The 24384-nt window shown below is 45.8% G+C and overlaps 1 protein-coding gene across 2 annotated transcripts in view; it reads right to left on the bottom strand.

Annotated features, from left to right (window-relative positions):
- The window catches only part of PRMT8 (protein arginine methyltransferase 8), a 106872-nt gene that overhangs the window by 10532 nt on the left and 71956 nt on the right, over positions 1-24384 (bottom strand). For both annotated transcript variants that reach the window (XM_054999319.1, XM_054999320.1), the window contains exons 5-7: positions 15130-15272; positions 14087-14174; positions 1457-1572 (exon numbers count right to left, since the gene is read on the bottom strand). In XM_054999319.1, the coding sequence (XP_054855294.1) occupies positions 1457-1572; positions 14087-14174; positions 15130-15272 (347 nt within the window). The remainder of the gene's footprint in view (positions 1-1456; positions 1573-14086; positions 14175-15129; positions 15273-24384) is intronic.

Below are 24384 nucleotides of genomic sequence, written 5' to 3'. Positions count from 1 at the left end.
TTTGGAGAATAGGACTCACCACAAAACAGATCCATGGAGTAATAAAGGAACGGAACATGGAAAATCTGTTCATTCCTATTTAGGAATAAATGGCAGACATCTATGGCACCCTTAAGGTTGAAGTAAAGTTACCTCTGGTGGCTTCAATGTCTATAGGGGCCAAGTACACATTACACAGTACTTGTGTCATGCACAGGTCTGCCATATGGGCTTTCAGCCAGATATGCATTGTAAGTTCCTCACTGGGAATACAGTTCCCAAGCATGCCGGAGTCCAATATTAATCGAGACTAGAGATGGGCAAAAACCAGAAAAATGGTGGTTCATTGTGGTTTGTGGTTCATCACGTTTCACGCACCACAAACTGGAATGAAATTGCCTGGTTCCCAAAATGGTTTGTTTGGTTCATGAAAACATCGCTTCCAGGGCAGCAGCAGGTCTGCAGAAAGCCCCTCCCCCCGTTGCCTAGGAAACATGCCAGGCTGTCTGCAGTGACAAACCAAAAAACCAACCAAACAAACTGCTCTAAAATCATAGCGGTTTGTCATGGTTCATCAGAAAATGAGCTCTGACGAACTGCTGGTTCGTGAACCAAAAACCGGCCTGGTTCGTGATGAATTTTGGTTTGTATTTTGGTTCATGCCCATCTCTAACTGAGACCATGGTACATGAGGAAGGAGTGCTTATGCCTTTCTTGAGCTATTTTGCTGAACTGAAATGGTGCTAGATGCCCACCTGGTGGATCCATACGTACTCAAGGGGTACATGTAGGTTTCCCCTGCAGCCATTCCAGGTTGGGGAAATGGCATGGAGTGCTTAAGCACTCTCACTCCATGTGCCACGGACCATCCCTGAATCAGGCCCCAACCACCTGTGAACTAAGTTTCCAGTGGGGAATTTGCACTGTGTGTATGACTGAAAGTCCTCATAGTGAATCCTGACATACTTCAAGGATTTTGTAACATGTAGTTAGGGTCTAAGGGAGAGGGCACACTTATGTCACAAATGACAGCCCATTTGTCCAACAGAACTTGACAGAAACTACTGGAAGCTGATCCAACTGCTGCTCTTTCATCTGCATAGACTCGTTCTAGATTCTTGGTTATGCTAGAAAGCAATGAAACGTTGGGCACTGGCTTTCATATAGAGGTATTTATTTATTCATTTAGTACATTTTTAACCCACCCTTTCTCCAAGGAGCTCAGTTCCCTCCCCCTCCATTTTACCCTCCCCAAACCCCTCTTTGTTAGGTGAGATTGAGAGAGAGTGACTGGCCTGAGCTTATCCAGTCAGCTTTACGGATGAACGGGGATTTGAACCTGGGTCACCCACTCTAACCACTACACCAAGCTGAATTCATGATGCATATTTGCAAAGCTAAGTAGTCTAGGACAAAATATTGCTTTCCTGAAAAATGTCAGAAATCTTTCCAGATTACACTTTCTGAAGCATCCAACCTTTATTAGGCAGGAATTGGTCACCACTTGCTTTGGATCCACAATGTCCACCAACGGCTCCTTCATGGCAACATCTCTGATGCAGGTCATGTCAAAGCCGTACACATTCTCCCACCCTGTGGAATAAAGGAAAGGGTCGGTCAGTAAGAACGAAAACGAATAGTTTGTAATTCATAGAAAGATAAAACTGAATGAAAAGTTGGAGGTCTGTCCTGATTTCTCATCGTTCTAATGCTCTAAATAGCAACCATATTAATAACCTTAATTTGTACAGTATACTCGCATTAAAAGCATCGTTATTTTTTTTAAAACAGAAAATGATCAACAGAAAATTACCTAGAAAATAGAACACCCACAGAATTTTGATTAAAATTACAATACCCACATGATGTAGTAAGGAAACAGATTGACAAAGCCAGAATGATATCGAGGGATAACCTGCTCAAGATGGACCCAAACGAAACAACAATAGGATGCTACCGGTGGTCACATACAGCTCTCAGCTCAAACCAGTTCAACACATCCTTAATGACTTGCACCCTAGGCTGGTCAATGATACTCCTCTTGCAAAAGCATTAGGAGGCAAAGCTTGCCCATAGACAGCCCCCTAATCTTAAACAACTTCTTACTCACAACAATGTACTTTGCAACATGAAACTAGAGCCTACAATAAACCAAGATGCCAACTTTGTCCCCATATTCATTCCAGCAACACAATCACTGGAACTAACAACACCAGTTATACATACCATCTCAGGTTCGTTCACCTATCCATCTTCCAATATTATATATGCTACAAAAGTGTCAGCAGTGCCCTTCCTCTCTCTACGTGGGACAATCAGAACACCCCCTCTTCACATATAAAACCTTCTTTCCTATTCTCTCCTTCGATCAATTCATTATTTCCTAAACCAAACCTAGTGTTAAAATTCCCTCCCATGATAACCTGCACTTTGGAGATTGTACCATTAGCCTTTCCAATAATGCAGATAATTTATTCCAACTTGAATCATTATTCTCCCTACCATTTCCTTTGGAGGAAAAGTCAATATTAATGCACAACAAAGATCCCAAGGGAGGGCCTTTCAACAGCAAGACTAGGGCTGCCAACCCCCCGCCCGGGGTGGGGGATCCCGTTACAACCTCCTCTCCCCACCCTACTTACCTGGTCAGAGGGGGGCATGGTGTGCCCCCGGGTGGTGTGGCACCCCCCACGCCCCACTGCACTCCTGTGCTCCCGCGCCCCGCAATGGGTCTGTTTTGGGCTGAATTGGGCCCACGGGGGGCGATTCAGCCCTTTGCCAAGCGCGGGACCACACACTGGGCTGCCCTTTGACCCGTGTGATGACATCACTTCCTAGAAGTGATGGCATCACACACATGCTATGCACGCGCACAAGAAGAAACACCAAAGGGCACAGAGGGTGAGTGCCAGGTTCCCAGCCCTCCACCGGGGGACTCAAGGGACCTGACAACCCTAAACAAGACCAGTGCAAAATTATCACAATCATGAGATAACAACTCAGCTGGGACAATCAACTCAATCCCTACACAAAAGAATAAATGGACATAAATCTGACATTAAAAGTCGCAACACTCAAAAAACAGTGGGAGAACATTTTAATCTTCCAGGACATTCCACTGCTGTTGTAAAACTAGCTATCCTCAAACAAAGAAGCTTCAAGGGCAGAATACAACATGAGATTGCTGAAGCTGAGTTCATTCACAGTTTCAGAACAATAGAACCTCTGGGGCTGAATACGGACATAGGATCCTTATCTCACTACAGATGGGAATTTCTGCTTTGATCAAGCTGCATTGTGACATTTTTTACATCCTGCCTCCCTTCTTTGCTTCACCCCCTCCCTACCTCCTTACTGGGATATGAAGGGTCAGGGGTCTCTCCTTGTATTTGAAAATCTTGTTGTCTTTAAGGTGCCACTGGACTCAAAACCTGCTGCTCTACTGCAGTCTATAACAGCTACCTACCTGAAGCAGACTTCCAAGTTCACCCTCTGACCGCAGAGGCTGTTGTGGGAGCTGCAGCTTGGTGTTGGCACTCTCCTCCAATTCCTGGGCAGCCCAGCAGGCTTTCAGATGTGGAACAGGAGGAGAAGCAGGTGTTGGAGCAAGACAGTAAGCTGCCATGTCAAGCCCTTCTCCCTTGGGCACCTGTACACACACACTGTTCCTGCCCCATGCCCTTCTGCAGCGGGGAAGCCAGTGTCCATGCCTGCTTGTCAGTGTGACTGCCCAACACACTCCATTGTCTGGAATTATTTCCATAAAAATGAGGATTCCCCTTCTGTCCAGAGCCACCTTTGTAAGGCGAGGATCAGTTATGGAAAAGACCTTTCTAATCTCTCGATGCCTGAGCTCAGGAAACATTCAAGGGAGCACCACCAAGTACTGGGCTAGATAACTGTAACATGCTCCATATGGGGCTGCCCTTGATGATTCAACTGGTGCAAAATGCAGCTGCTGAGTTATGAGTATGTGTGAAGCCCCCAGGGCTAGAGGCTACATTCCCCTGGAGAGGGGCCATCTTTTCTCCTGTGGTCAGAGATGAGGCAGCACAACAGCCCTGGGAAGCTCGTCCTTTAGCGGCTGGGTTCTTTTATATTGCCAGCTCTGGAAGTCAACCACAATCCCGTGGCCTGGCCTGGCCAGTTCTCAACTCTTCACTTCTTCATTTAGCTGCTTGAGGTTCTTTTACCGCTCTGGATCTTTCCCACAGCTCCTTAGGCTCTTTCTCTGACCACTACACCCTTCCTACAGGGTTAAGACAGGTTAGCCCACCTGTCTACATCAGGAGGAAAAATTCCTCCTGACTTCCCTTGTGGCCAGGGATGCCAACTGCTAAGGCTTCACAAAGGCTTGCCTGCAAAGACTGACGTCTACCTGTCCACAGCCCTCTCCCAGCCTTCAGTCGGCTGTCCCTCTATGACATTCAACTATGGCCTTCTATCCTCTTTCCCCTGCGTAAACGGAGTTCCTAATTCCTTGCTCCTACTCCCGAGCAAGGCTTTTCTCTCAAGGAAGCCTTTGGCCCTCTAATGGGAAACTTTGGTTTCCCATTAAATCACCTAGCAGCCATAGCTATTAAATCACCTAGCAGCCATAGCTGTAAGCAGGGCTTTTTTTCTGGGAAAAGAGGTGGTGGAACTCAGTGGGTTGCCCTCGGAGAAAATGGTCACATGGCTGGTTGCCCCGCCCCCTGATCGCCAGACAGAGGGGAGTTGAGATTGCTGGAGCACCGCAGAGGGCAATCAAAACTCCCCTCTGTCTGGAGATCAGGGGGCGGGGCCACCAGCCATGTGACCATTTTCAAGAGGTTCTGGAACTCCGTTCCACCGCATTCCTGCTGAAAAAAAGCCCTGGCTGTAAGCGAGACAGTCACATCTATCAATCCTCAGAGCACATGTTCTGCCCTGCAACAACTTATAGCTAATCATATTATGCCAAGTATACTTGTTCCTGCTTTGCCATATAAGGTAATGTAAATCCCTATAAAAGCTTTGTAACGGCGTCAATACAGGGTCTTTGGACTTCGGTTCTTAGGCCTGGGCGTAGGGTTGCCAGGTCCCTTGACTCCCCGGCGGGAGACTGGGAGACTGGCATTTACCCTGCTTTGTCTTGGGTCTTTTTCTTTGAGCGTGCACACAGCGCGCATGCACTGCTGGCTTGCATGATGTCACTTCCGTGAAGTGATGTCACCATGCGGGTCAAAGGTGGCTGCACAGGGCAAAGGGTGCTCCCCTGCACTCCCTGAGTGGCACAATTGGGCACAAAATGGGCCCATTGTGGGGCACGATTCAGGCAGCTGTGGCCACAGGAGCATGCTGAGCTGCTGGGGAGGGCGCATCATGCCACCAAGGGGTGCACTCCCCCACCGGCCAAGTAAGTGGGCGCGGGGAAGGTAAGGGTGGGAGCAGGGGATCCCCCGCCCCGAGCATGGGAATGACAACGCTACCTGTGTGTGTACATAAAACTGGTTTGGGGTTAATAAATTCTTTTTGAATTTCTGGTCCAGGGTGTCGGGTTGTTTCCAGGTTCAGCCGACTAGGATAGCCCGGTGTGCTCTCGAATTCTCAGAACATCCTGGAGGAGTCCTTTTCTCCATATTGCAGCACTGGTGGGCCTTCCTTCTGGCTCCTCCTTGCTGGTGCCACCCCACCTGACTCTCTTCTCAGCTCTGCCATTAGGCTGCTGCCCTCCTTAGGGCTTTGCCCCTGTTCCTTCTTCTCTGGGGTAGGTGCCCTGGCCTGTGACAGTATGAGATGCTGATTTTGAATCAGCTGCAGTACTTATTTGCTTCTAGGTTCAATGTAAGGTGCTAGTTCTTACTTTAAAACCCTTCGCAGCCTGGGGCTTACATGTCTTACATATCTTTTCCCATTTTCCTTTTACTGTGAGCCGGCTTAGACTGGCCGTGCAATTGCTCCTGGTTATTTGCTTCAGCCAGAGAGGCTGTGTGTCCACTCCTCAGCAGGAACTAGGGCCTTCTTGGTCATTGCTCCAATGCTTTGGAGTTCTCTACCAGAATATGACCATAAGGTACCTTCGCTGATAGTTTTTATGAGGGCTTGGATTGTTTTAAGTGGGATTGATGGCTTGTTGATTTTATGCTGGAATTCTGTTGCAGATATATATAAGGAAATTCTTTGCTTGGCCAGTTCTTCATTTTGGAGGGCTGGGGTTGCAGTTGTAAATGTTCTTTATATTGTAAATGTTCCCTATTCCAAGCTGTTTGAACTTTGGAAAGATGGGGTGGGGTTTTCCAGGCAAATAGCTCAGGGTTGGTGTCAGCACATGGCAGAGCGGGGCAGCTGCCAGGGCCCATGTCTTCAGATGGGGGCCCACTGCAGCTGACTCCCTGCTCATGCACCTCCTCTGATGCCCGCACTCACACCCTTCCGCTGCCTGCTTGTGAGTGTTTTGTCACCTCTGCTTGCAGCTGCATAAGTTGCCTAGTCTACTGGAGAAGGGCATGTGGGTGGTCAACAAAGCATCAGCATTCCTGGTGGCCATGGCAGCAGCACCATCGGGGAAAGAGTGTGCAGGCAGTGTGGGCAGCTGTGACTGCAACTGGTGGGAAAGCTTGTGAATGGGCAAAGGAAGAATGCACAGGTATGGGGGTAGGAGGACAAGAAGGGGAGCCTAGTAGAGGGCATAGTGGGGCTCCTGCGCACTCTTTGCCCTGGAACTGCCCCTGAAATGCATCATGACAAAATACCGAACTGCCTGTTCGTGAAATGCTTCCAAGCTAAATTGGGTTTCCTGTGTCCTTGAAGTGTTCCAGCAACTATACCCATTAAGTGCTTTTTCAGCTTGCTGAGTTTCCTTTCTGGAACAAAGAGTCCCCTAAGGGGAAAGTACACCAGCTTTGTTCTTGCATTCTCTGTTTTGTGATAAAACGTAACAGTTGCGGTAGCTTAAAAGTACTCACCCCTTCAAATAAAACTCATTTTACTAAGCCTCTTGTACCAAATGAGTCAAATGCCATTAATCCAAGCACTGCTCTATTCTAAAAAAGAATGCTAGTCTAAAAAAGAAAGCTGCAGGAGACACACGGCTAACAATGCAAGCAGAGCAAAAGAATGACTCTAAAGCCATTTACATCACCTATTTCACCAGCAACCTAAATTGCCACCCTACAGCAGGGGACTAGGCTGCCAATGTTTTCCCTTGCACGGCACAGTTGTTGAGCTTGCTGCATTCCCAGAACATTTCCAACTGGTGCTGGATAATTAAAAGTCACTTCTAAAGGCCATTTCTATGTTCCATCAGACTTAACAAAAGGTTTTTGTTCTGAAAATGCTGTCGCATTGATCAGGATTTTTAGAATAGCTCACATTTGAGAGTAGGTTAGATGGTGTCTGCACCATATCCTGGATGGTTAGATCTTCTGTAGAAAAGAGATCTAAACTGAGGTCTTTAAAAAGGAACTCCAAACCCCAAGCCATAAATGTGTATGATGGGAATAAAATCCTGCCCTCAAGTCATAGCGGGCATATGGCAACCCCTGGTGGGGTTTTCTTGGCAAGAGACAAACAGAGGTAGTTTGCCATTGCCTGCCAACTCTGGTCTTCGTTGGAGGTCTCCCATCTAATTACTAACCAAGGCTGACCCTGCTTAGCTTCTGAGATCTGATGAGATCAGGTTTTCCTGGGCTCATCAGGTCACATGATGTGAACATTGAATTTAATAGCTGGGAAAGGTGTGATCATCAAACTTCCATTTCATTGGTCTCTGTGATGTTCTCTGGATTGTGTGTAAATATGGTATATTTACCATATTGCCTAATGTTGGCAAATATGGGAGGATGGATGGCTTGAGTGGCTAAAAAAGTGACCCAATGAGAGTGTGTGAGGGATGATGTTTTGCATGTGAAGTATGATTGGTTGATGTTTGAAGAGGCGTGGCTTGTGGGGTGGTTTAGGGTGTGTGTGGGGGGAGGATAAGGAGGCAGTCTGTGTGTGTCTGAACAGTTTTATGTCTGTCTGCTTAGGAGTAACTGTTACTGCTGATTTTAATTTTCACATGTTATCTTTACCCAAAGTTCTTTTCCTTACTCTGTCTTGTTATGTGTGTCTGTGAAACAAAACTTCAATAAATCATAAAAGAAACTTTCCTCACAATTACTAAATGAAATGTTTGGAAGATGGTGTTGGTTTAATCAATTAAAGGCAGATGGTGAGAGCATCCTGAAAAAAAAAGGGGGGACTCTGCCCCAGAAAGAAGATAGAAATCCTCCTCCTGAGGTGTGAAAGGGGGGAGAGTTTACTGCAGCCTCTCTCCTCTTTCCCTCCACCTTAGCATCAAAACCCGCTTTTCTCCACGAGGTCCACAAAAGTTCTCTCCAAGGCAAAGAAGATAATCAGAGACAAGGCATACACCCAACATGAATTCATGACATGTTCAGTGGAAACTACCTAGGGAAAATTAATACTATCCCTGTATCTCTGAAAATAACATCTCATTAATTTTTCAAGAAAGATTTAGACACGAAGGAATGTGCCACAGTTAACATATCTGATTTCAATAAATATTTATAAATACTTAATAAGTGTAACAAGTGCTAATATACATTTAAATACAATCTTACAACAATATCAAAAAGTCTTAAAAATAATCCACAATCCACAATCCATAATAAATAACAATAAATACTCTTACAAAAATACTCTTACAAAAATGAGGGAACAGCCAATGTAGTCCATTCAAGATAGTGTAATAAATATCAGTCTAACAACACATCCGAGTATTTCTCATTGAATTTTTCTCCCTCTTTTTATTTATTTATTTATTATATTTTTAACCCGCCCTCCCTGCAAGTGGGCTCAGGGCAAGGTACAACACTGATTAAAATACAACATAAAAACAATAAACACAGCATAAAAACTACAATCAGTAAAAACCATTCCAAGGCAGTCCTGCACTCCTGCCCATCAGCATACAAAAAGGGGAGGTAGTAGCGGACAGATAGATTACTGTACCCCTTTTCAGGGCAACCAGCAGTGGACCCTCCATAAACCCTCATAGAGGGAGACCGGTGGAAGGCTTGGCACTAATGGACTAAAATTAGCCTCCACCATATGCCTGGTGGAACATCTCTGTCTTACAGGCCCGCCTAAATGATACAAGGTCATGGCGGGCCCGAGTGTCCTCAGACAGAGAGTTCCACCAGGTTGGGGCCAGGACCGAAAGGCCCTGGCCCTGGTAGAGGCCAACCAAGCCTCCCTAGGGCCAGGGACCACCAGTAGATGTTTTCTGGTTGAGTGAAGCACTCTCTGGGGCACATACAGGGAGAGATGGTCCCTTATGTATGCTGGTCCCAGTCCGTTTAGGGCTTTATAGGTCAGAACCAACACCTTGAACTGGATCTGGAATTCTACTGGGAACCAGTGAAGCTGCTGCAAGATAGGTGTAACGTGTGTCCTACATGAAGCTCCAGTTAGAACACATGCAGCAGCATTCTGGACCCATTGGTCTTTGGATCAAGCCCAAGGTCAGCCCTGCGTAGAGTGAGTTACAGTAGTCCAACCTGGAGGTGACCATTGCATGGATCACTGTCATTAGGTCCTGGGCCGAGAATTATGGCGCCAGTTGCCAGGCCTGCCAAAGGTGGAAAAAGGCCACCCGAGCCGCAGCTGCGATCTGGCCCTCCATAGACAAGGAGGAGTCCAGAATCATGCCCAAATTCCTAACCGATGGTACGGGCACAAGTGGTGCCCCCCCAAAGGTCGGGAGAAGGATCCCCGCCTCCGACAGCCCACAGCCCAAGTACAGGACCTCCATCTTCACGGGATTCAACTTCAGCCTGCTATGTTCTACCCACCCAGACACAGCCTCCAGAGCTCTCAACAATGTATTGGGGCAGAGTCAGGTCGGCCACCCATCAACAGATACAACTGGGTGTCATCTGCATATTGATGACAACCCAGTCCGAAACTCCGCACCAACTGGGCGAGGGGGCACATATAAAGATTGTACAACTCTTTATAGGTGCATGGAGCAGAGGTACTCCAAGAAGAGTCTCTCTAATAGACGGGTAAGTATCTAACAGTAATATAATAATGTATTCATCACAGTAACCTTATTTGGGTGGAAAGATGCATAGAATTGTTCAAATTCAAAAAGTGTTAGAATTGGCTAAATATTTCTTTTACTTAACAGTTCCAAAATATCGACGCTATTTCATGTTACTTAGAAGTAATGTGTTAACTTTTGCTGAGATGAAGGGCCAGTTTAGTAGAATTCCCCCTGAGAAATGTTATTGTACTTATTGTAAGGATCAAGTTGACTCAATGCCCATATCCTTTTTAGCTGCCCTGTTGTAATTCACTTCACAACCAATATATTACTCCCTGGACTGTATGTCTACAGAATATTTCTGAGCAACAGAAACGAAAGAGTTTACTATCTGGCAAGATTTTAAAAAGTGTACATGTGATCTAGCCATATTTATCTATGCAGTGATAAATTATTTATAAAATACATCGACGTATGGCTTGTAGGCTAAGTTACAGGGCAAGGAAAGAACTGTTTTAAAGAAATACATAAATAAAATATTATAACCCTTTACTGATGTCAGTTAATCTTCTTATGCCTCACATTGCTTCTTCTTAGATTAGATGCTGTTTATCCTATTCAGTTACACATTTGTTTGTCTGGATCCCATGAAAGAGAGTCTTGAACTTCTGACCTATCTCATCATCCATTATGTGCAATAATCTAATCTGTTATACAGAGAATTACACCTGAAAGATTTATGATAGGTTCCACATGAAGCCTCTTCCTGCCCCATCTCCTCCTGGGATCTCGGAAAGCCACCACTTGTGTACTGGGTCCTTGCCCATCTTGGCTGGAATATTATTCTTTCTGCTCAAACAGCACAACATGAACATGAGCTTTGATCGAGGGGAGACCAAGGAAAGCTTGCAGCGGAGGAGTGGGACTAACGTGAAGCAGAACTAAAATCTTTTCCCAAAAGAAGGTCTAGGAAGCCTTTAAAGTTTGCAAGAAATGAATTGTTCCAACTCAGACTTCAGCTCCATTCAAAATTAGGGCTATTGCCCAGCTCTGGAAAAGTTTCAAAGTGGGATCAAGTGGGTTTTAATAAACTCTTTCTTTTTAAAATTCTTTTTTCCAACAATATATATTTCTTCTCTAAAGGTATTTTGTTCAAGCTCATCTAGCTTCACATTTAAAGCTTTCCCTTAAGTCATGATGTTGGTCAATTTATCTTGCACCTTTCACCTCATTCCTCAAGACAGCCAATGCGAAGTAACAGACAGGGTGTAGAACTAGGATCTGAGAGACCCAGGTTTGAATCGGGGTCTCCTAGGACCTGCCACTTTCTCTCAGCTTAGCCTACCTTACAGGGATTTTGTAAGCCACTTTGGGTCCCCACTGGAGAGAAAAGAGGGGCATAAGTTTAGGACTGAGGCTGAGCTCCTCATACGGTTGTCTATTGAGGGACTGCTGCTATAGTGTCTGAGCTATGCTGCTCCAGCCCCTCTTACACTGAGCCATTGACACGAGGTAAAATACTGACCCTCTGCTCCTCCCATCCAGTCGTTGCCCACAAGACCTGCCTCCTTTCCCAACTGCTTTCAGGGTGGGGCAGGAGCAGCACTGTGATGACATCCTAGAATCATAGAGTTGGAAGGGGCCATACAGACCATCTAGTCCAACCCCCTGCCCAGTGCAGGATCAGCCTAAAGCATCTCTGACAAGTATTCATCCAGCCTCTTCTTGAAAACTGCCAGTGAGGGGGAGCTCACCACCTCCCTAGGCAGCTGATTCCACTTTTGAACTACTTTAACCGTGAAAAAGTTTCTCCTAATATCCAGCCGGTACCTTTGTGCATGTAATTTAAGCCCATTGCTTCAGGTCCTACCTTCTGCTGCCAACTGGAACAGCTCCCTGCCCTCCTCCAAATGACACCCTTTCAAATATTTAAAGAGAGCAATCATGTCCCCCCTCAACCTCCTCTTCTCCAAACGAAACATTCCCAAGGCCCTCAGCCTTTCCTCGTGGGGCTCAGTCTCCAGACCCCGGATCATCCTCGTCGCTCTCCTCTGCGCCCTCTCGATTTTGGCCACATCCCTTTTGAAGTGATTCCTATTCAGTACGTTACACCTGATTGGCTGGGATCAGCCACGTCCAGGAAAGATTGCCTGTACTTCAACCTGTATTTATTTTTGGTTCCTTGCTAACAGGAGAGTCCAGTAGCCAGGAGTCAACAAACATTAAAGGCTCTTCCGCAAGCAACTTCGGCTAGTACTAGAAATATCAAATGGTCGTTAGAAAGCAAAAAAGTTATACGAAAGAGTATGCTCATCTCTTCACCTAGAGTTAGTATCACCAAGCCTTGAAAAATTATCTTTGACTCTAGGAGCCAACCCAAAAATTTAGTAGCCAGACTCCTTTTCCAGCCTTCAGGGTTTTATATTCTAATAACCACATTTTTTTCAGTTATTGCTACCACAAAACCTAATCCTAGACTCTTCACAGCTTCTCATAATTTTGTTAAATGTATGATAAAATTCTTGTACTATTACAAATCAAATATAGGGTGACCATATTTATCATCACCATAACAAAAAGAGAACCTCTAACCCTAACCTAACTTCTCCCCAATTTCTCATATTACTGCTTTAAAAAGCTCTGTTTAATTGACTACCAGAGCCAGTCTAGAAAGCAACTGGTTAAGAAATGGATTCATCTACCACTGCTGAATGGTGTAAATGTAACATTTAAAGCCATGACAAGGGCCGTTTCCAGACGGCTTACTGGCCCCCGGAACGTCACGCCACATTGCGGGGAAAACGCGAAATATCGCGTTTTCTCGCACAAGTTTTGTGCGACGTCATGCGACGTTGCGCAAAACTCACGCAAGAAAACGCGTTTTCCCCACAATGTGGCGCGACGTTCCTGGGGCCAGTAAGCCGTCTGGAAACGGCCAAGAACTTCATGCACATCTATTTCTATGTCATACAGCAAAACATATTCTGACATGAAAGGATAAGTTTATAAATCTCCTGGAGATCACTACAATAAAATCACTTCTAAAAATACTAGGCTCCATAGTGAAATTTCTAGGCACCATGGTGACTTGGTGTCTGGGATCTGTCGAGCCCCGAGTATGATTATCCAGTTAGATATCTTACAAGTTCAGCTCAGTCTTACCACCATTATGACTCAAACATGGAACTACTCACACAATACATCCTAAGTGGAGTTACTCCAGTTTAAGCCCATTAATTTCAAAGGGCTTAGACTGGAGTGACTCTGCTTAGGGTTGCACTGACAATTTATCACAAATATTTTAACCAGTTTTTTTGGTATGCCATACAAAATATTTACTTCTTCATTCTTATTGTCTTGTCAGTTGACGCCATTGTCCCCAGTGGCATCATCTTGTGGACAGATTCGAGTGGTTAAATAGCACACCATCCCATTTACTGCATGATCCCTGGGTGGACAAATCATCTCTGTGCCGAAGAGTCTCTGTACAGGAGACCTCTTATGTGAGGATGCTCAAGTGAAGGGAGACGCCATGTTAGCTGGGAAGCATAATGTAAAGACTGAGCCAAAGGCTTCGTCAATTTCACCCCCTCTAAGAACCTGCAAACTCAGAGAGTTTGTTAATTTCCTCATCTTGACAGAGACTTAGGGGAGGAGAAGAGGAAATTAACAAACCCTCTGAGGAGTAACCTTTGCAGCTCTGTAGATAGGGGAAATTGACAGAGCCTTTGGCTCTGTGTTTTACACTATGCTTCCAGGCGAACATTGCATCTCTCTACGCTTGAGTGTTCTCGTGTCAGATGTCTCGTGTAGAGAGACTCTAACTGAAGCAGGAGAAAGCTGCAATAGCCATTGGAAAAATAACACAGAAACTAACAGCTGGCGGGGGGGAGGTATGCACAATCCTAGGCATTTTCTGAGATGTGTTTCTACCCCACAGTGATTGCTGTTTTCAAATGGAAAAGTGAAATTAGAGACTATTTAGTGCAGCCCCACTAAAATCCAAGAGGTTGCCAAATAGCAAGCAATTTCAGGTAAGAAGTTGCACGTTTTTGTATTGAAATGTATGGGAACAGTATATAACCTGGTACTCACAGTGAATTTTGAAGTCCTTGTATTGTCTGTCCTCAATTGCTACCACATACAAAGCAGCCCGGTCTGGAAACATGAGCCCGCCAGGTTTCTGTTGATGAATTGTGGGGAAATGGATCTTGTAATCTATTCACCTGACAAAGACATCACATTTTGAACTGCACGTACAAAAACCATATGGGCAGCCCTCTCGTCTTGCAGGTCACTTTTTATTTTCCTTCCAAGTATCACAGTGAGATTTTGCGTTGCAGTGGGAAATGCCAATGGACATCACCTCCTGGCCTTAAAATCAGGAGGGGACAGAATTGCCAACGCCATGTTCCTCTTGCAGCCTAGGGAGGGTAGGCATCTGCTGTTCTTCTCAGCCTCTTTCCAGCTGCCTCGGAAGATAAACTGAGAGCCAAGCTACAAGTGACGCCTAACACAGGTTGGACACTTGTCAGCTTCCCTCAAGTTTTGATGGGAAATGTAGGCAGCTTGGTGGAATGTTGGACAAGTGACAGTTGCAAAGTCCATTGGACAGCAGTCGGAGAGCCAAGCTGCAAGACCAGGATGCCTACATTTCCCATCAAAACTTGAGGGAAGCTAACAAGTGTCCAACTTGTGTCAGGCATCACTTGTAGTTTGGCTCTGAGAGGCTGCAAATGCCCCGGCAGTCGCTCTCCTTTCATGAGGATTCCACTCTGTGTGAGGGACTGGGAACCCCAGTCAGCAGCCAAGGCTGAGGCCTCTCTCCCTCTGATCCACCCCAAGCTACAAAGTAGTAGTGGTAGTGCTGTTCTTTAAAGAGACAAGCTTCTGGGGAGTCTGCCCTAAAGCAGTCCCCCCAAGAGAGCACCTGGAGCCATTCAGTTGGGCAGCAAAGCCACACAGCAAAATTTTAATCCAGAACTGCAACTTCTCTTTTACAGCTTTTATGCAGACCTTTTACAAAGCCTCAGTCTCATACTCTGAAAATTAATTGTCTTGTGATGATGATTAGAGAAGATAATATCGTGCTGAGCAAATTAGTGACAATTCCCTCTGGCAAGAAAGGAAACACTTACCAGCCATTTGTCTCGAGCAAAGATAACTGTGTTCAGCATGGATTCATAGAAAAGGCAGTAACCCATCCATTCGCTGATGATGATATCTACTTTGTTGACGGGCAACTCAACTTCTTCTACTTTACCTTTAAATATTGTGATTACTGGAAAAAGAACCCAAAACAAATACATTTCAAAAATAAATGCTCACCTAGAAATACCTTTGCTAATGAGCATTATTCTGTCTTCCAATTATATATATACAAGTAGCAGACCCACTTGTATATATCTCCTTTTCCCCTCCCGCACCAAGTTCTCTTTCCCTTCCCTGGCCCTCCCATAAACTCTCCCCCTTTTCCTGCTTCTTTGCCTCCTGCCCACCCATCTTTCCCCTTTACCTTCCCCTCCTAGCAGCCTCTCCCCTATGGCTCAGTCAATTGGTGCTGGTTGAGCTGGGCCCAGTTGCACAGTAGGGAGCCTGCGAGGACTTACAGAAGGTTCTTCACTTTTCTGTGTATCCTCTTCCACACATTATGTCCTCTTTTCCTCCTCTTGGCAGCCTCCCACCTTTCCCTATATCCTTCTCTCCTTCAAACCCACTAAACAACTTACCTTTTATCTGCCCCCATCTTCATCTATATCTATTTACTTTAGCCTCCATATTATCCTCACAACAACCCTAAGAGGTAGGTTAGGCTTAGAGTGTGTCACTGGCCCAAGATCACCCAGTGAGCTTCCACAATAGAGTGGTGATTTGAACTTAAGTCGCCCAGATACTACTATGAAACTCTAACCACTACATGGCACTGGCTTATTTGGTGGGTAGGTGGCGGGCTGCTGTTGAACAGTAGCAATCAGCCATGTCTGGGTGAGTCATGCAAGTTGCATAGTAGCAAGTCGCCCAGTGGTTGCTTCTGGGCCTGGTCCCAACAAGTTCCCCCTCAAAGGCCAAAACAGCCCTGGAAAGGGCTCTGCTCCTCCCCTTGACTTTTCCTGACAGAAACCAAGCCTGGAATACTGGCTAAACTGTTATGAATGTCTAGCCACTGATAGCATCTAGTTAAAGCTACAAGCACTCCCTTTGTCTGTTTTGGGTTCTTTTAGGGAAAAGGAGAAGGATCCAACAGGAAGAATAATTTTTGTTTACTTTATGAATCCTGGCCATCAGCACAGAGATGTTGTCTTAAAGAAGCCCATTCTCCTTTCCAACGTCATTTTGAATTTATTTTTTCTTCTTGACCTAGCTCCTTAGTTCTCAAGCTGGAACCTCCACTTTGTATTTGGCTATCAATTTTGCACTTGACACACTTCCCCAGCTTTCTTAAAGCTGGCTCATATTGAAAACCATTGCCATCACTGTGTTGGCAATTCATTCGTTTCAAGGACTGGAAAATGTTGATAAACCCGACATGGCTTGCGGGCAGGTACCCTCTCCAGTGATGAGAAGCCATGCAGCCTGTTCCATTGCTACCAATACTAGCTCATCTCTGCATTGGGAAAGAACCAGGGGGAAAACGCCCACCGAGGCTTGGGAGACAGTAGTTCATTTCTGCAAAACTGAGCTGCGGGGACAAAAAACTCCATTTAGGAGATGACCCCATTTTCCCCCAGTGGTATCTTCCATGTTATGAAAGTTGTGCTAAACATTCCCCATTTTCAAATTTCAGGTCAAGTATCCACGAAGGCAGGAGTGCCCCCACAGACACACTCACCAAACCCCACCCCTCAAAATCCTCTTTTGCATTTTTGTTTCAACTGCGTCAGCACCCATTTCCCCCTGGTTACTGCTTCTTTCTCTTTCTTGGAGCCATCATCACACCAACGAGCCCGGACATTCTGAGGTCACATAAGGAGAAACAGGACTGACTCCATCTTCACAAATAAGCTGTTTGCAAATGATGCCAGTTTTCTCTCTATCACTTCATGTGATCACGTTATTTGCAATTTTTAAAAAGCGGACTTTTAAACAGTTTTTCTGTGCCTTGGAAGCTTTCAGCACCTGGAGGTTGCTTTGGTTCATGCCCACAGTTTACTAGGTTGTTGGGCTTACGTGTCCCACAGGATCCTCATGGCTAGAGTCATGAAGAATTTAAAATTAGCTTCTCTTTTTTCTGTTGGGCTAGTTGGATCGATGGGGGACAGTTGTAGGAAAGCAGGATGGAAACACAGAACATTTGATACAATTTAGAACATTTTCAAATACACGAAAACAGAGGGGTTTTTTTTTTAGTATTCTACAGTGTGTCTCAAAATTTGTGCTCAAGTCTGTTGCAATGCAGTGTAGCCCATCAGATCTGGTTCCCTGATGAAGTCACTGAGTTAAAAATGAGAGCAATTGAGACTGAAGGTGAAATGAAAGTAATTCTTCCTGGGTTACTTATCTTGTTGATCTATTTGGCACTTCATCCCACCGCAGAGAGAACATGAGAAATTTAACCAGCTGACTCAACTCCCCCAAGCCACTGACTTTAAGGAGGAGTTCACCACTCCAGACTCGTTTAATAACAACCACCACTGTGCTTCAATACTGCCCTTCTGGACAGATTAGTGCCCCACTCAGAGCGGTCAATGTTATCATTATCCCCACAATACAGCTGGGGAGCTGGAGCCAAGAGAAGTGGCTTGCCCAAGGGCACCAGCTGAGCTCATGGCAGTAGTGGGATTCTAACCAGCAGAGTACTGATTTGCAACCCAACTACTTAGCCACTATGCTACAACCCCACCACCCCAACTGTCATAAAACCTTTTTGCTTTCAGTCGCACCCAAGCCTGTAGAGATTTGCACATTTAGCCCTGTAGAAACTAAACCATCTTTCTGTCTCATTAAAAAAAATTAAGAAACCCAGGCTTTTCCTACCCCAAATCACCTTGGATGTAGGAGAAACTTTGGGACTATCACTGGCTACAGGAATTAAAATCCAGGCAAAAGTCTCCCTTCTTTCTCTTACCTTATCGTACATATATCTGGTAATTTGGATATTAGTTATATATATATATATATTTATGATCAATGACTTTAAGATTAGGATTTTTTTCTTTGCATGATTTAGGGTTATGGTGGTCTTCACCAATATAAAGCTTAACTTGTCACGCATATAGTTGATCTCCAAATGACCAGATTTTTGCATTCCGTCCTTTTGTACTAGATCGTTTTAAGCCTGCCCATGAAGCCATTCCACTTTAGCGAAACCAGGCCTTGACCTTTCCCTCTGCCCTGCCTTGCATTCCTCAGTCAGACATTTCCCTCCTCTTGCATAAAGGAGCTCCTTCCTCATAGTTCCATCAGAGACCTTGCCTTTTGCTTGAGGAAAATTACCTCAGTTTTAGTTCAGTTGCTGGGAGGCCACAGTTCCTGAATAGTGAGGCCACAGGAAGAAACTTTGTTCTGTTGCCTACCCGCCATTTCCACATGAGTTTGGCAGTTGAGTACTTCTCAAAAGGAAGTACTTTTTTATTCAATCCATGCCAGAGAATGTCATGATGGCCGCAAGCACTGATGGCTTTAAACATGGGATGAGACAGATTCATGGGGGGCAGGTCCATCAGTGGCTGAGAGCCTTGGTGACTAAAGGGAACCTCCACATTCAGAGGCAGAAAATCTCTGAACCCCAATGCCAGAAGGCAACTTCAGGGGAAGGCCTCAGCTGCTAAGCCCTGTTTTTGGCCCTCCAGAGTAACTGGTTGGTCATGCAGTGAGACAGGATGGTGGGCTAGATGAACCACTGGTCTGACCCAGTGGGGCTCTTGTTGGAACCAATTTCTAGTACCTGTGCCCAGACCTCCGAATTGGCCAAAATGTAGACTTTTCTTTCATTCCTCTCTCTCTCTCCCACTCTCTCTTTAAAAAAAAGCCTGCTTCCATATAAAGGAACCTCTGAGAGCCAAGCTACAAGTGACGCCTGACACAGGTTGGACACTTGTCAGCTTCCCTTAAGTTTTGATGGGAAATGTAGGCATCCTGGTCTTGCAGCTGTAACAGAGAGCCAAGCTGTAAAACCAGGACGCCTACATTTCCCATCAAAACTTGAGGGAAGCTGACAAGTGTCCAACCTGTGTAAGGCGTCACTTGTAGCTTGGCTCTGAGAGACTGCTCTTGGGCTGGAATGCAAACATGCAGGGGGATTAGTAGGGGCCTGATGTCAATTGCCTGAAAGAAAAGTCATGTTTTAGAAACTTTGACACAGCTAAAGTACACTGGCACCTGCATGTCTAAGACCCTGGAGATAAAAGGAACAGCTGAGGGGCCTCGGGGCTCCTATCTTATATATGCCATAGTGGAGAGAAGGAGGTGCATTCCTCCTGGTTTCCTTGGAAATGGAGGCAGACCCGTCCCTTGGTGACACAGAAAGACTCTAGAGCATAGGAGAAGAACAAAAGTTGCAAGAGGGAGTGATTTCCTTTGTTCTAGGCTGCTTCTTTATCTCCAGCAGTAATGGCACTTCCCATCTCTTCCACAGCAATAGGCTAGCCACTGTCTGTGTAAAAGCCAGGGTTCTCTTTTTTTCACTGTCTCTTGTTTTCTGCTCACTATAATAAAGCTCTAAACAGCACAAATGCCTCTGAGTAGCAATTATGGGGATTGCTACAGATCAAGATTCTGTTCTCTCTCCAAGGGAGACCTGGTAACTCTCCCATTGGGAAGGCAAGCAGGCTGCCTGAATTAGCCAGTCATTTGATATTTAACACTTCTCGTATGTTCTTATGTTATCCTCCTAACTACACTGCACTACATGATTGCCCCTGAATGCCCTCTCTCCTTCCAGCAGACAGAGAGCAAGTGAAGAAAAACTCGAAGCGAATGTGACCAAGCAGGTGAGCGCATTATTGTGCCTACTCTGTGGCGGTGATGACAGCAAAAAGTGAGCATATTTCTGCGCTACCATTGCATACAATACCATCTGGCAGAGATTTTCCAGTTTGCAAAGAGGCCCTCAACTCAAACCCCAGAGGATGTCGACTAAGAAAAATATACAAGGCCTTTGTGATTCCTTTGCAATTCATTTTGCAGATAAAATTGCTGGTGTTGGCCATAACTTTGATGCCACCGTTGGATTAGGTCAGTCTCAGGCTGTCGCTGTGCAGTCTGATCCTAGTTGTATGGAAGACTTTCAGTAAGTGAGGACTGATGAAGTGGACAAGATGCTTTGAAGTGCGTGACCCACCACAAGGGAGTGATCCTTGCCCCGTCTGGCTAATAGTATCTGTAATGGCACAGCATCCATATTGATAAAATGTCAAGGCATTGAGTTAAATATCACCACCCGGAGTAAGCATTTTACCACAGGGAAGCTGATACTCTAATGGTGACCCCATCTCTTACTAACATGGGTTTTGGAGTACCTAGTATATGTTGCCACCTCCCCCAAGAGCTAAGTGCAGTCCGGGTCCACAGACCAAGACCTCAGAACCATGGGGAATGTGAGGGGTTTCAGTGCTCTGGAAGCATGGTTTGGGGTCCCCTTGTGGGAAAAAAAACACCCACCCAGGCTTGGGAACAAATGGATTCTAAAAGTGTAACTCCCCACCGAGCTTTATGGGCATAGCACTTATACCTGCTCTTCAGCACAGTCAGTCAATGAAAAAAGAGGCACAGCTGTGACACAATCCGTACATTTATTGAACAGCATTCTGCATGGAGATCTGAAAGCATGGGGAAAGGTGTGAAATTCCCTGGCCCCAGCAAGGCGCCTGTGCCTTTGAAAGCTGCACTGACCAACTGTTGAATCAGGGCTGTACTTGTGACTGTATGCCCAGGAGAGGGACAACCGTCCACCAACGGCCTGTTGAGTGGTTTGCAAAGGTACAGGAGCCAGGCCAGAGCAAGAGGATTGCCAGCCACCCCATCAGAAGAGCGACACGCTGCTGTTGGTTATGTTGTAGGTTTTCACTGCTTTGACCCTTATACTCTAATATTGCACTGTTCTCCAGTTTTCCAATCCAGCTCTGTTGTGTTTGTATGTATTACTGTGTTATATTGTAGGTATTATATTGTTTCTGAGGCATTGTTCTCTAATTTTGTAACCCAGTTTATCCACTTTGGGTTGTATGTTCTGTACTGTTCTTATTACATTCTTTATAACTGTGTAATCCATCTTAAGTCTTTGAGCGAAAGGAGGACTATGAATGAAGTAAAATAATAATAATAATACCATTCCCGACTCAGTCGCTCTGCACTGCATAGTGAAGGGGTTTCACCCTGGCCTCTCACCGGTGGGATGGCTGCCTGTAAAGAGTCAAAGCATCACAAGAGTTCTATTTTACACGAGTGGCTCCAACACTCTGCTCATGGCCCTCTTCAGGGCTTTTTTTCTGGGAAAAGAGGTGGGGGAACTCAGTGGGTTGCCCTTGGAGAAAATGATCACATGGCTGGTGGCCCCACCCCCTGATTTCCAGACAGTCTCTGATCTAAACTCCCCTCTGTCTGGCGATCAGGGGGCGGGGCCACCAGCCATGTGACCATTTTCAAGAGGTTCCGGAACTCTGTTCCACCGCTTTCCGGCTGAAAAAAAGCCCTGGCCCTCTTACTATTCCCCCAGCCCCCTTCCCCTTGGGGGACTCAGGGATGCTGTTGAGCCAATACTTACGAAGCCTTTGGCAGGGATTTCACTGGGACAATCTCTGCACTGTCTGCTTGGGGTCTCTTCACGGTGCTGATCCTGTAACAGACGGGTTTGGCTGGCATAGCACTGTTTAGCTTACAGCTGGTATCACCCCCCACCCAGGGACTCTGTGCTTTCTGGTGGTGAGGTTCTGCTGAAACATATTAGGAAGCCCCCGCCCCCAATTTTGCTCTGTAGAGACGTGATGCATGCAATGGTTGAGAGAGAAGAGCTGCTGGAGTTCTACAGAGTAGGTACAAGAGGATGGAGAAAACCACTACAGTAGTTATATCTTGGGACTGGGGATCCTCCCTTGCTTACCTGCCTAGAGTGCCTTGTCCTTGCATCCCAGTGTGAGAAGCAGACCCTTTGGTGCTGGTGTCCTGTGGAAGAGCACCTGTATGGAATCTAAGCAGAGCTGAGTTAGCAATATGCAACAACAGTGTTCGTTTTCTCCTTGGGCTGTTCGTGTGAAGTTCTCCCTTTTTTTGCCAAGTGCCCTGGCGGAGGGTGGACCCATCATCGAAGCCCACCCATCTGTGTTCCAAGGGTGTGTACTATGGGTGCAAGCAGGGTCAGTCCCATTCTCCATATCCAGTCATCTAAGTGATGGAGGTCCTGTCTGAGATTTTTATGATACTTGGAAGGCCTGTGCTTAGTGTCCAAAGCAGCACAAAAACTTCTAGGCATGACAGGAGTAGTGGAGAGTCCCTTCTGCATGTATGGATGGCAGGGTTCTCACTGGTAAAACATATACCCGCATTGGGGCTGTAAACAGGCTGGGGAGCCTTATGATGCTGACTAAGCCCTGGCCTGCTATTAACATGTCCCTGACAGCACACATATCCATGCAAGTGCCACTGTTACACTACGACAACTCAGCCCAGATCTCCAGGTGACATGCCCCAGCTTTACACGGATGTTGAAAAGCATGGGGACAAGACAGACCCTATAGGCAAGAGGCCAAGAGTGCAGCAGCTCGTCAGCACCACACTCTGAAACTTATCTTCAAGGTAGAACCGAAACCATCACAAACCAGTGCCTCCCAGTCCCAAACTCGAAAGGCAGCCAGAGGGATAGGATGATCAATGGTCTCAAAAGCCACCAAGAAGTCTACGAGAATTAATAGGGTCGCATTTCCCCTGTCCATCTCCTGGCACGGGTCATCCACTAGGGTGACCAAAGCTGTTTCAGTCCCATGACCAGGTCTGAAAACAGACTGGAATGGATCCAAGCAATTGGCTTCAATCAGTAATCCCTGAAGTTGCTCAGCTAGCATTCATTCAATCACCTTGCTCAGGAATGGTACATTTGAGACAAGATAGTAGTTATTCAGCTCTCCCATCTCTAGATTTCTTTAGGAGTGGACACACCACCTTTTGCTTCAAGGCAGGGGAAACCACCCCTCTCTCAGGGAGGCATTTACTGTCTCCCGTCTGCCAGCACCACACCCCGGCAGATTTAAACAGCCAGGGGCAGCAAGGGTGGTACAAACAGGTGGTAAGTCTCAAACTTCCAAGAATCCCGTCCTCATCCTTAGACTGGACAAGCGGAAAGATATCCCACACAACTGGACAAATCAGCACCTTGGGACCATCTGATCCAGGCACTGCTAATGCCAACATCGTATCGCCAACAATGTCTAAAAATCAAAGCATTTTGTAACCCAGATGTTTACAAAATACACTCCCTTAAGCAATTTACAAACTATAGTTCTATAAATGTTATTCACATTCTGAAATGTCCTTGAAACTTATTATATGTGGGACAAACCGCTTGATCTCTTAAAACCAGGATTTCTAAATGAAAGAGGATTGGAAGTTGTTCCTACTGCCTGGATACATCTCACCGGTATGAACTGTCTGCTCCTAAGTGTTGTTTATTATGGGGAAACAAGGGTGATATTCCAGATGCAGAACGCCAAGTCATACTTGAGATTTCTACAAGCAGCACTTCTAGGTATGGTACGGATAAAAGTATTGGCCAGAAGTTGTGTGTGGCGGCCCGGACTACACATTGATACTGAAAGGGTCCTGAGTGAATGCAACATTATGTCAAGCTACCCACCACAATCCACCGAAAGCTCCTGTATTACTTTGGGAAGTGACAAAGAAGACTTGGTCACATCTCTGTATAAATTTTGCTGGCCCTTTCCAGAGCAAAACTTTCCTAATTATGGCGGATTCATTTCCAAAATGGCTTGAAGTAGCCATCGTCCCAGCCATAATCTCAAATAATGCCATCACAGTTCTCTGTCAACTTTTTGCAACTCACAGAGTACCAGACACAATAGTGTCAGACAATGGCATGGCTTTCACCTCTGCAGTTTTCCAAGACTTTTCCAATAGCAGTCTCATTAGGACCATCACAGTGGCACCACGTAGAGCGCAGGTGAATGGGCAAGCAGAGCGGACGGTACAGACCACAGAAGTGCACTCAAAAGGATAATTTCTGGCAAGATTCCTGTTGGCAGATGTTACACCCTGCCTTGCAACGGGGTCCAACCTAGCTGAGTTGCTTATGGGACTTCATCTCAGGACATGCCTAGATCATGTCCATCATGACAATGCAAATGACTTACGCTCTAAGAAACAACAGGAGCTGCTTTGACATCTAGGAATCGACGCACTTTTCTCCTCCCAAACCAGTGCTGGCTCAGAAATATGAAACCAGTTTC

The sequence above is a fragment of the Eublepharis macularius genome, chromosome 15 (assembly GCF_028583425.1).
Source record: "Eublepharis macularius isolate TG4126 chromosome 15, MPM_Emac_v1.0, whole genome shotgun sequence".
Classification (NCBI taxonomy): Eukaryota; Metazoa; Chordata; class Lepidosauria; order Squamata; family Eublepharidae; genus Eublepharis; species Eublepharis macularius.
The sequence above is the reverse complement of the archived record's forward strand: the minus strand, read 5'-3'. Positions and strand labels throughout refer to the sequence as shown.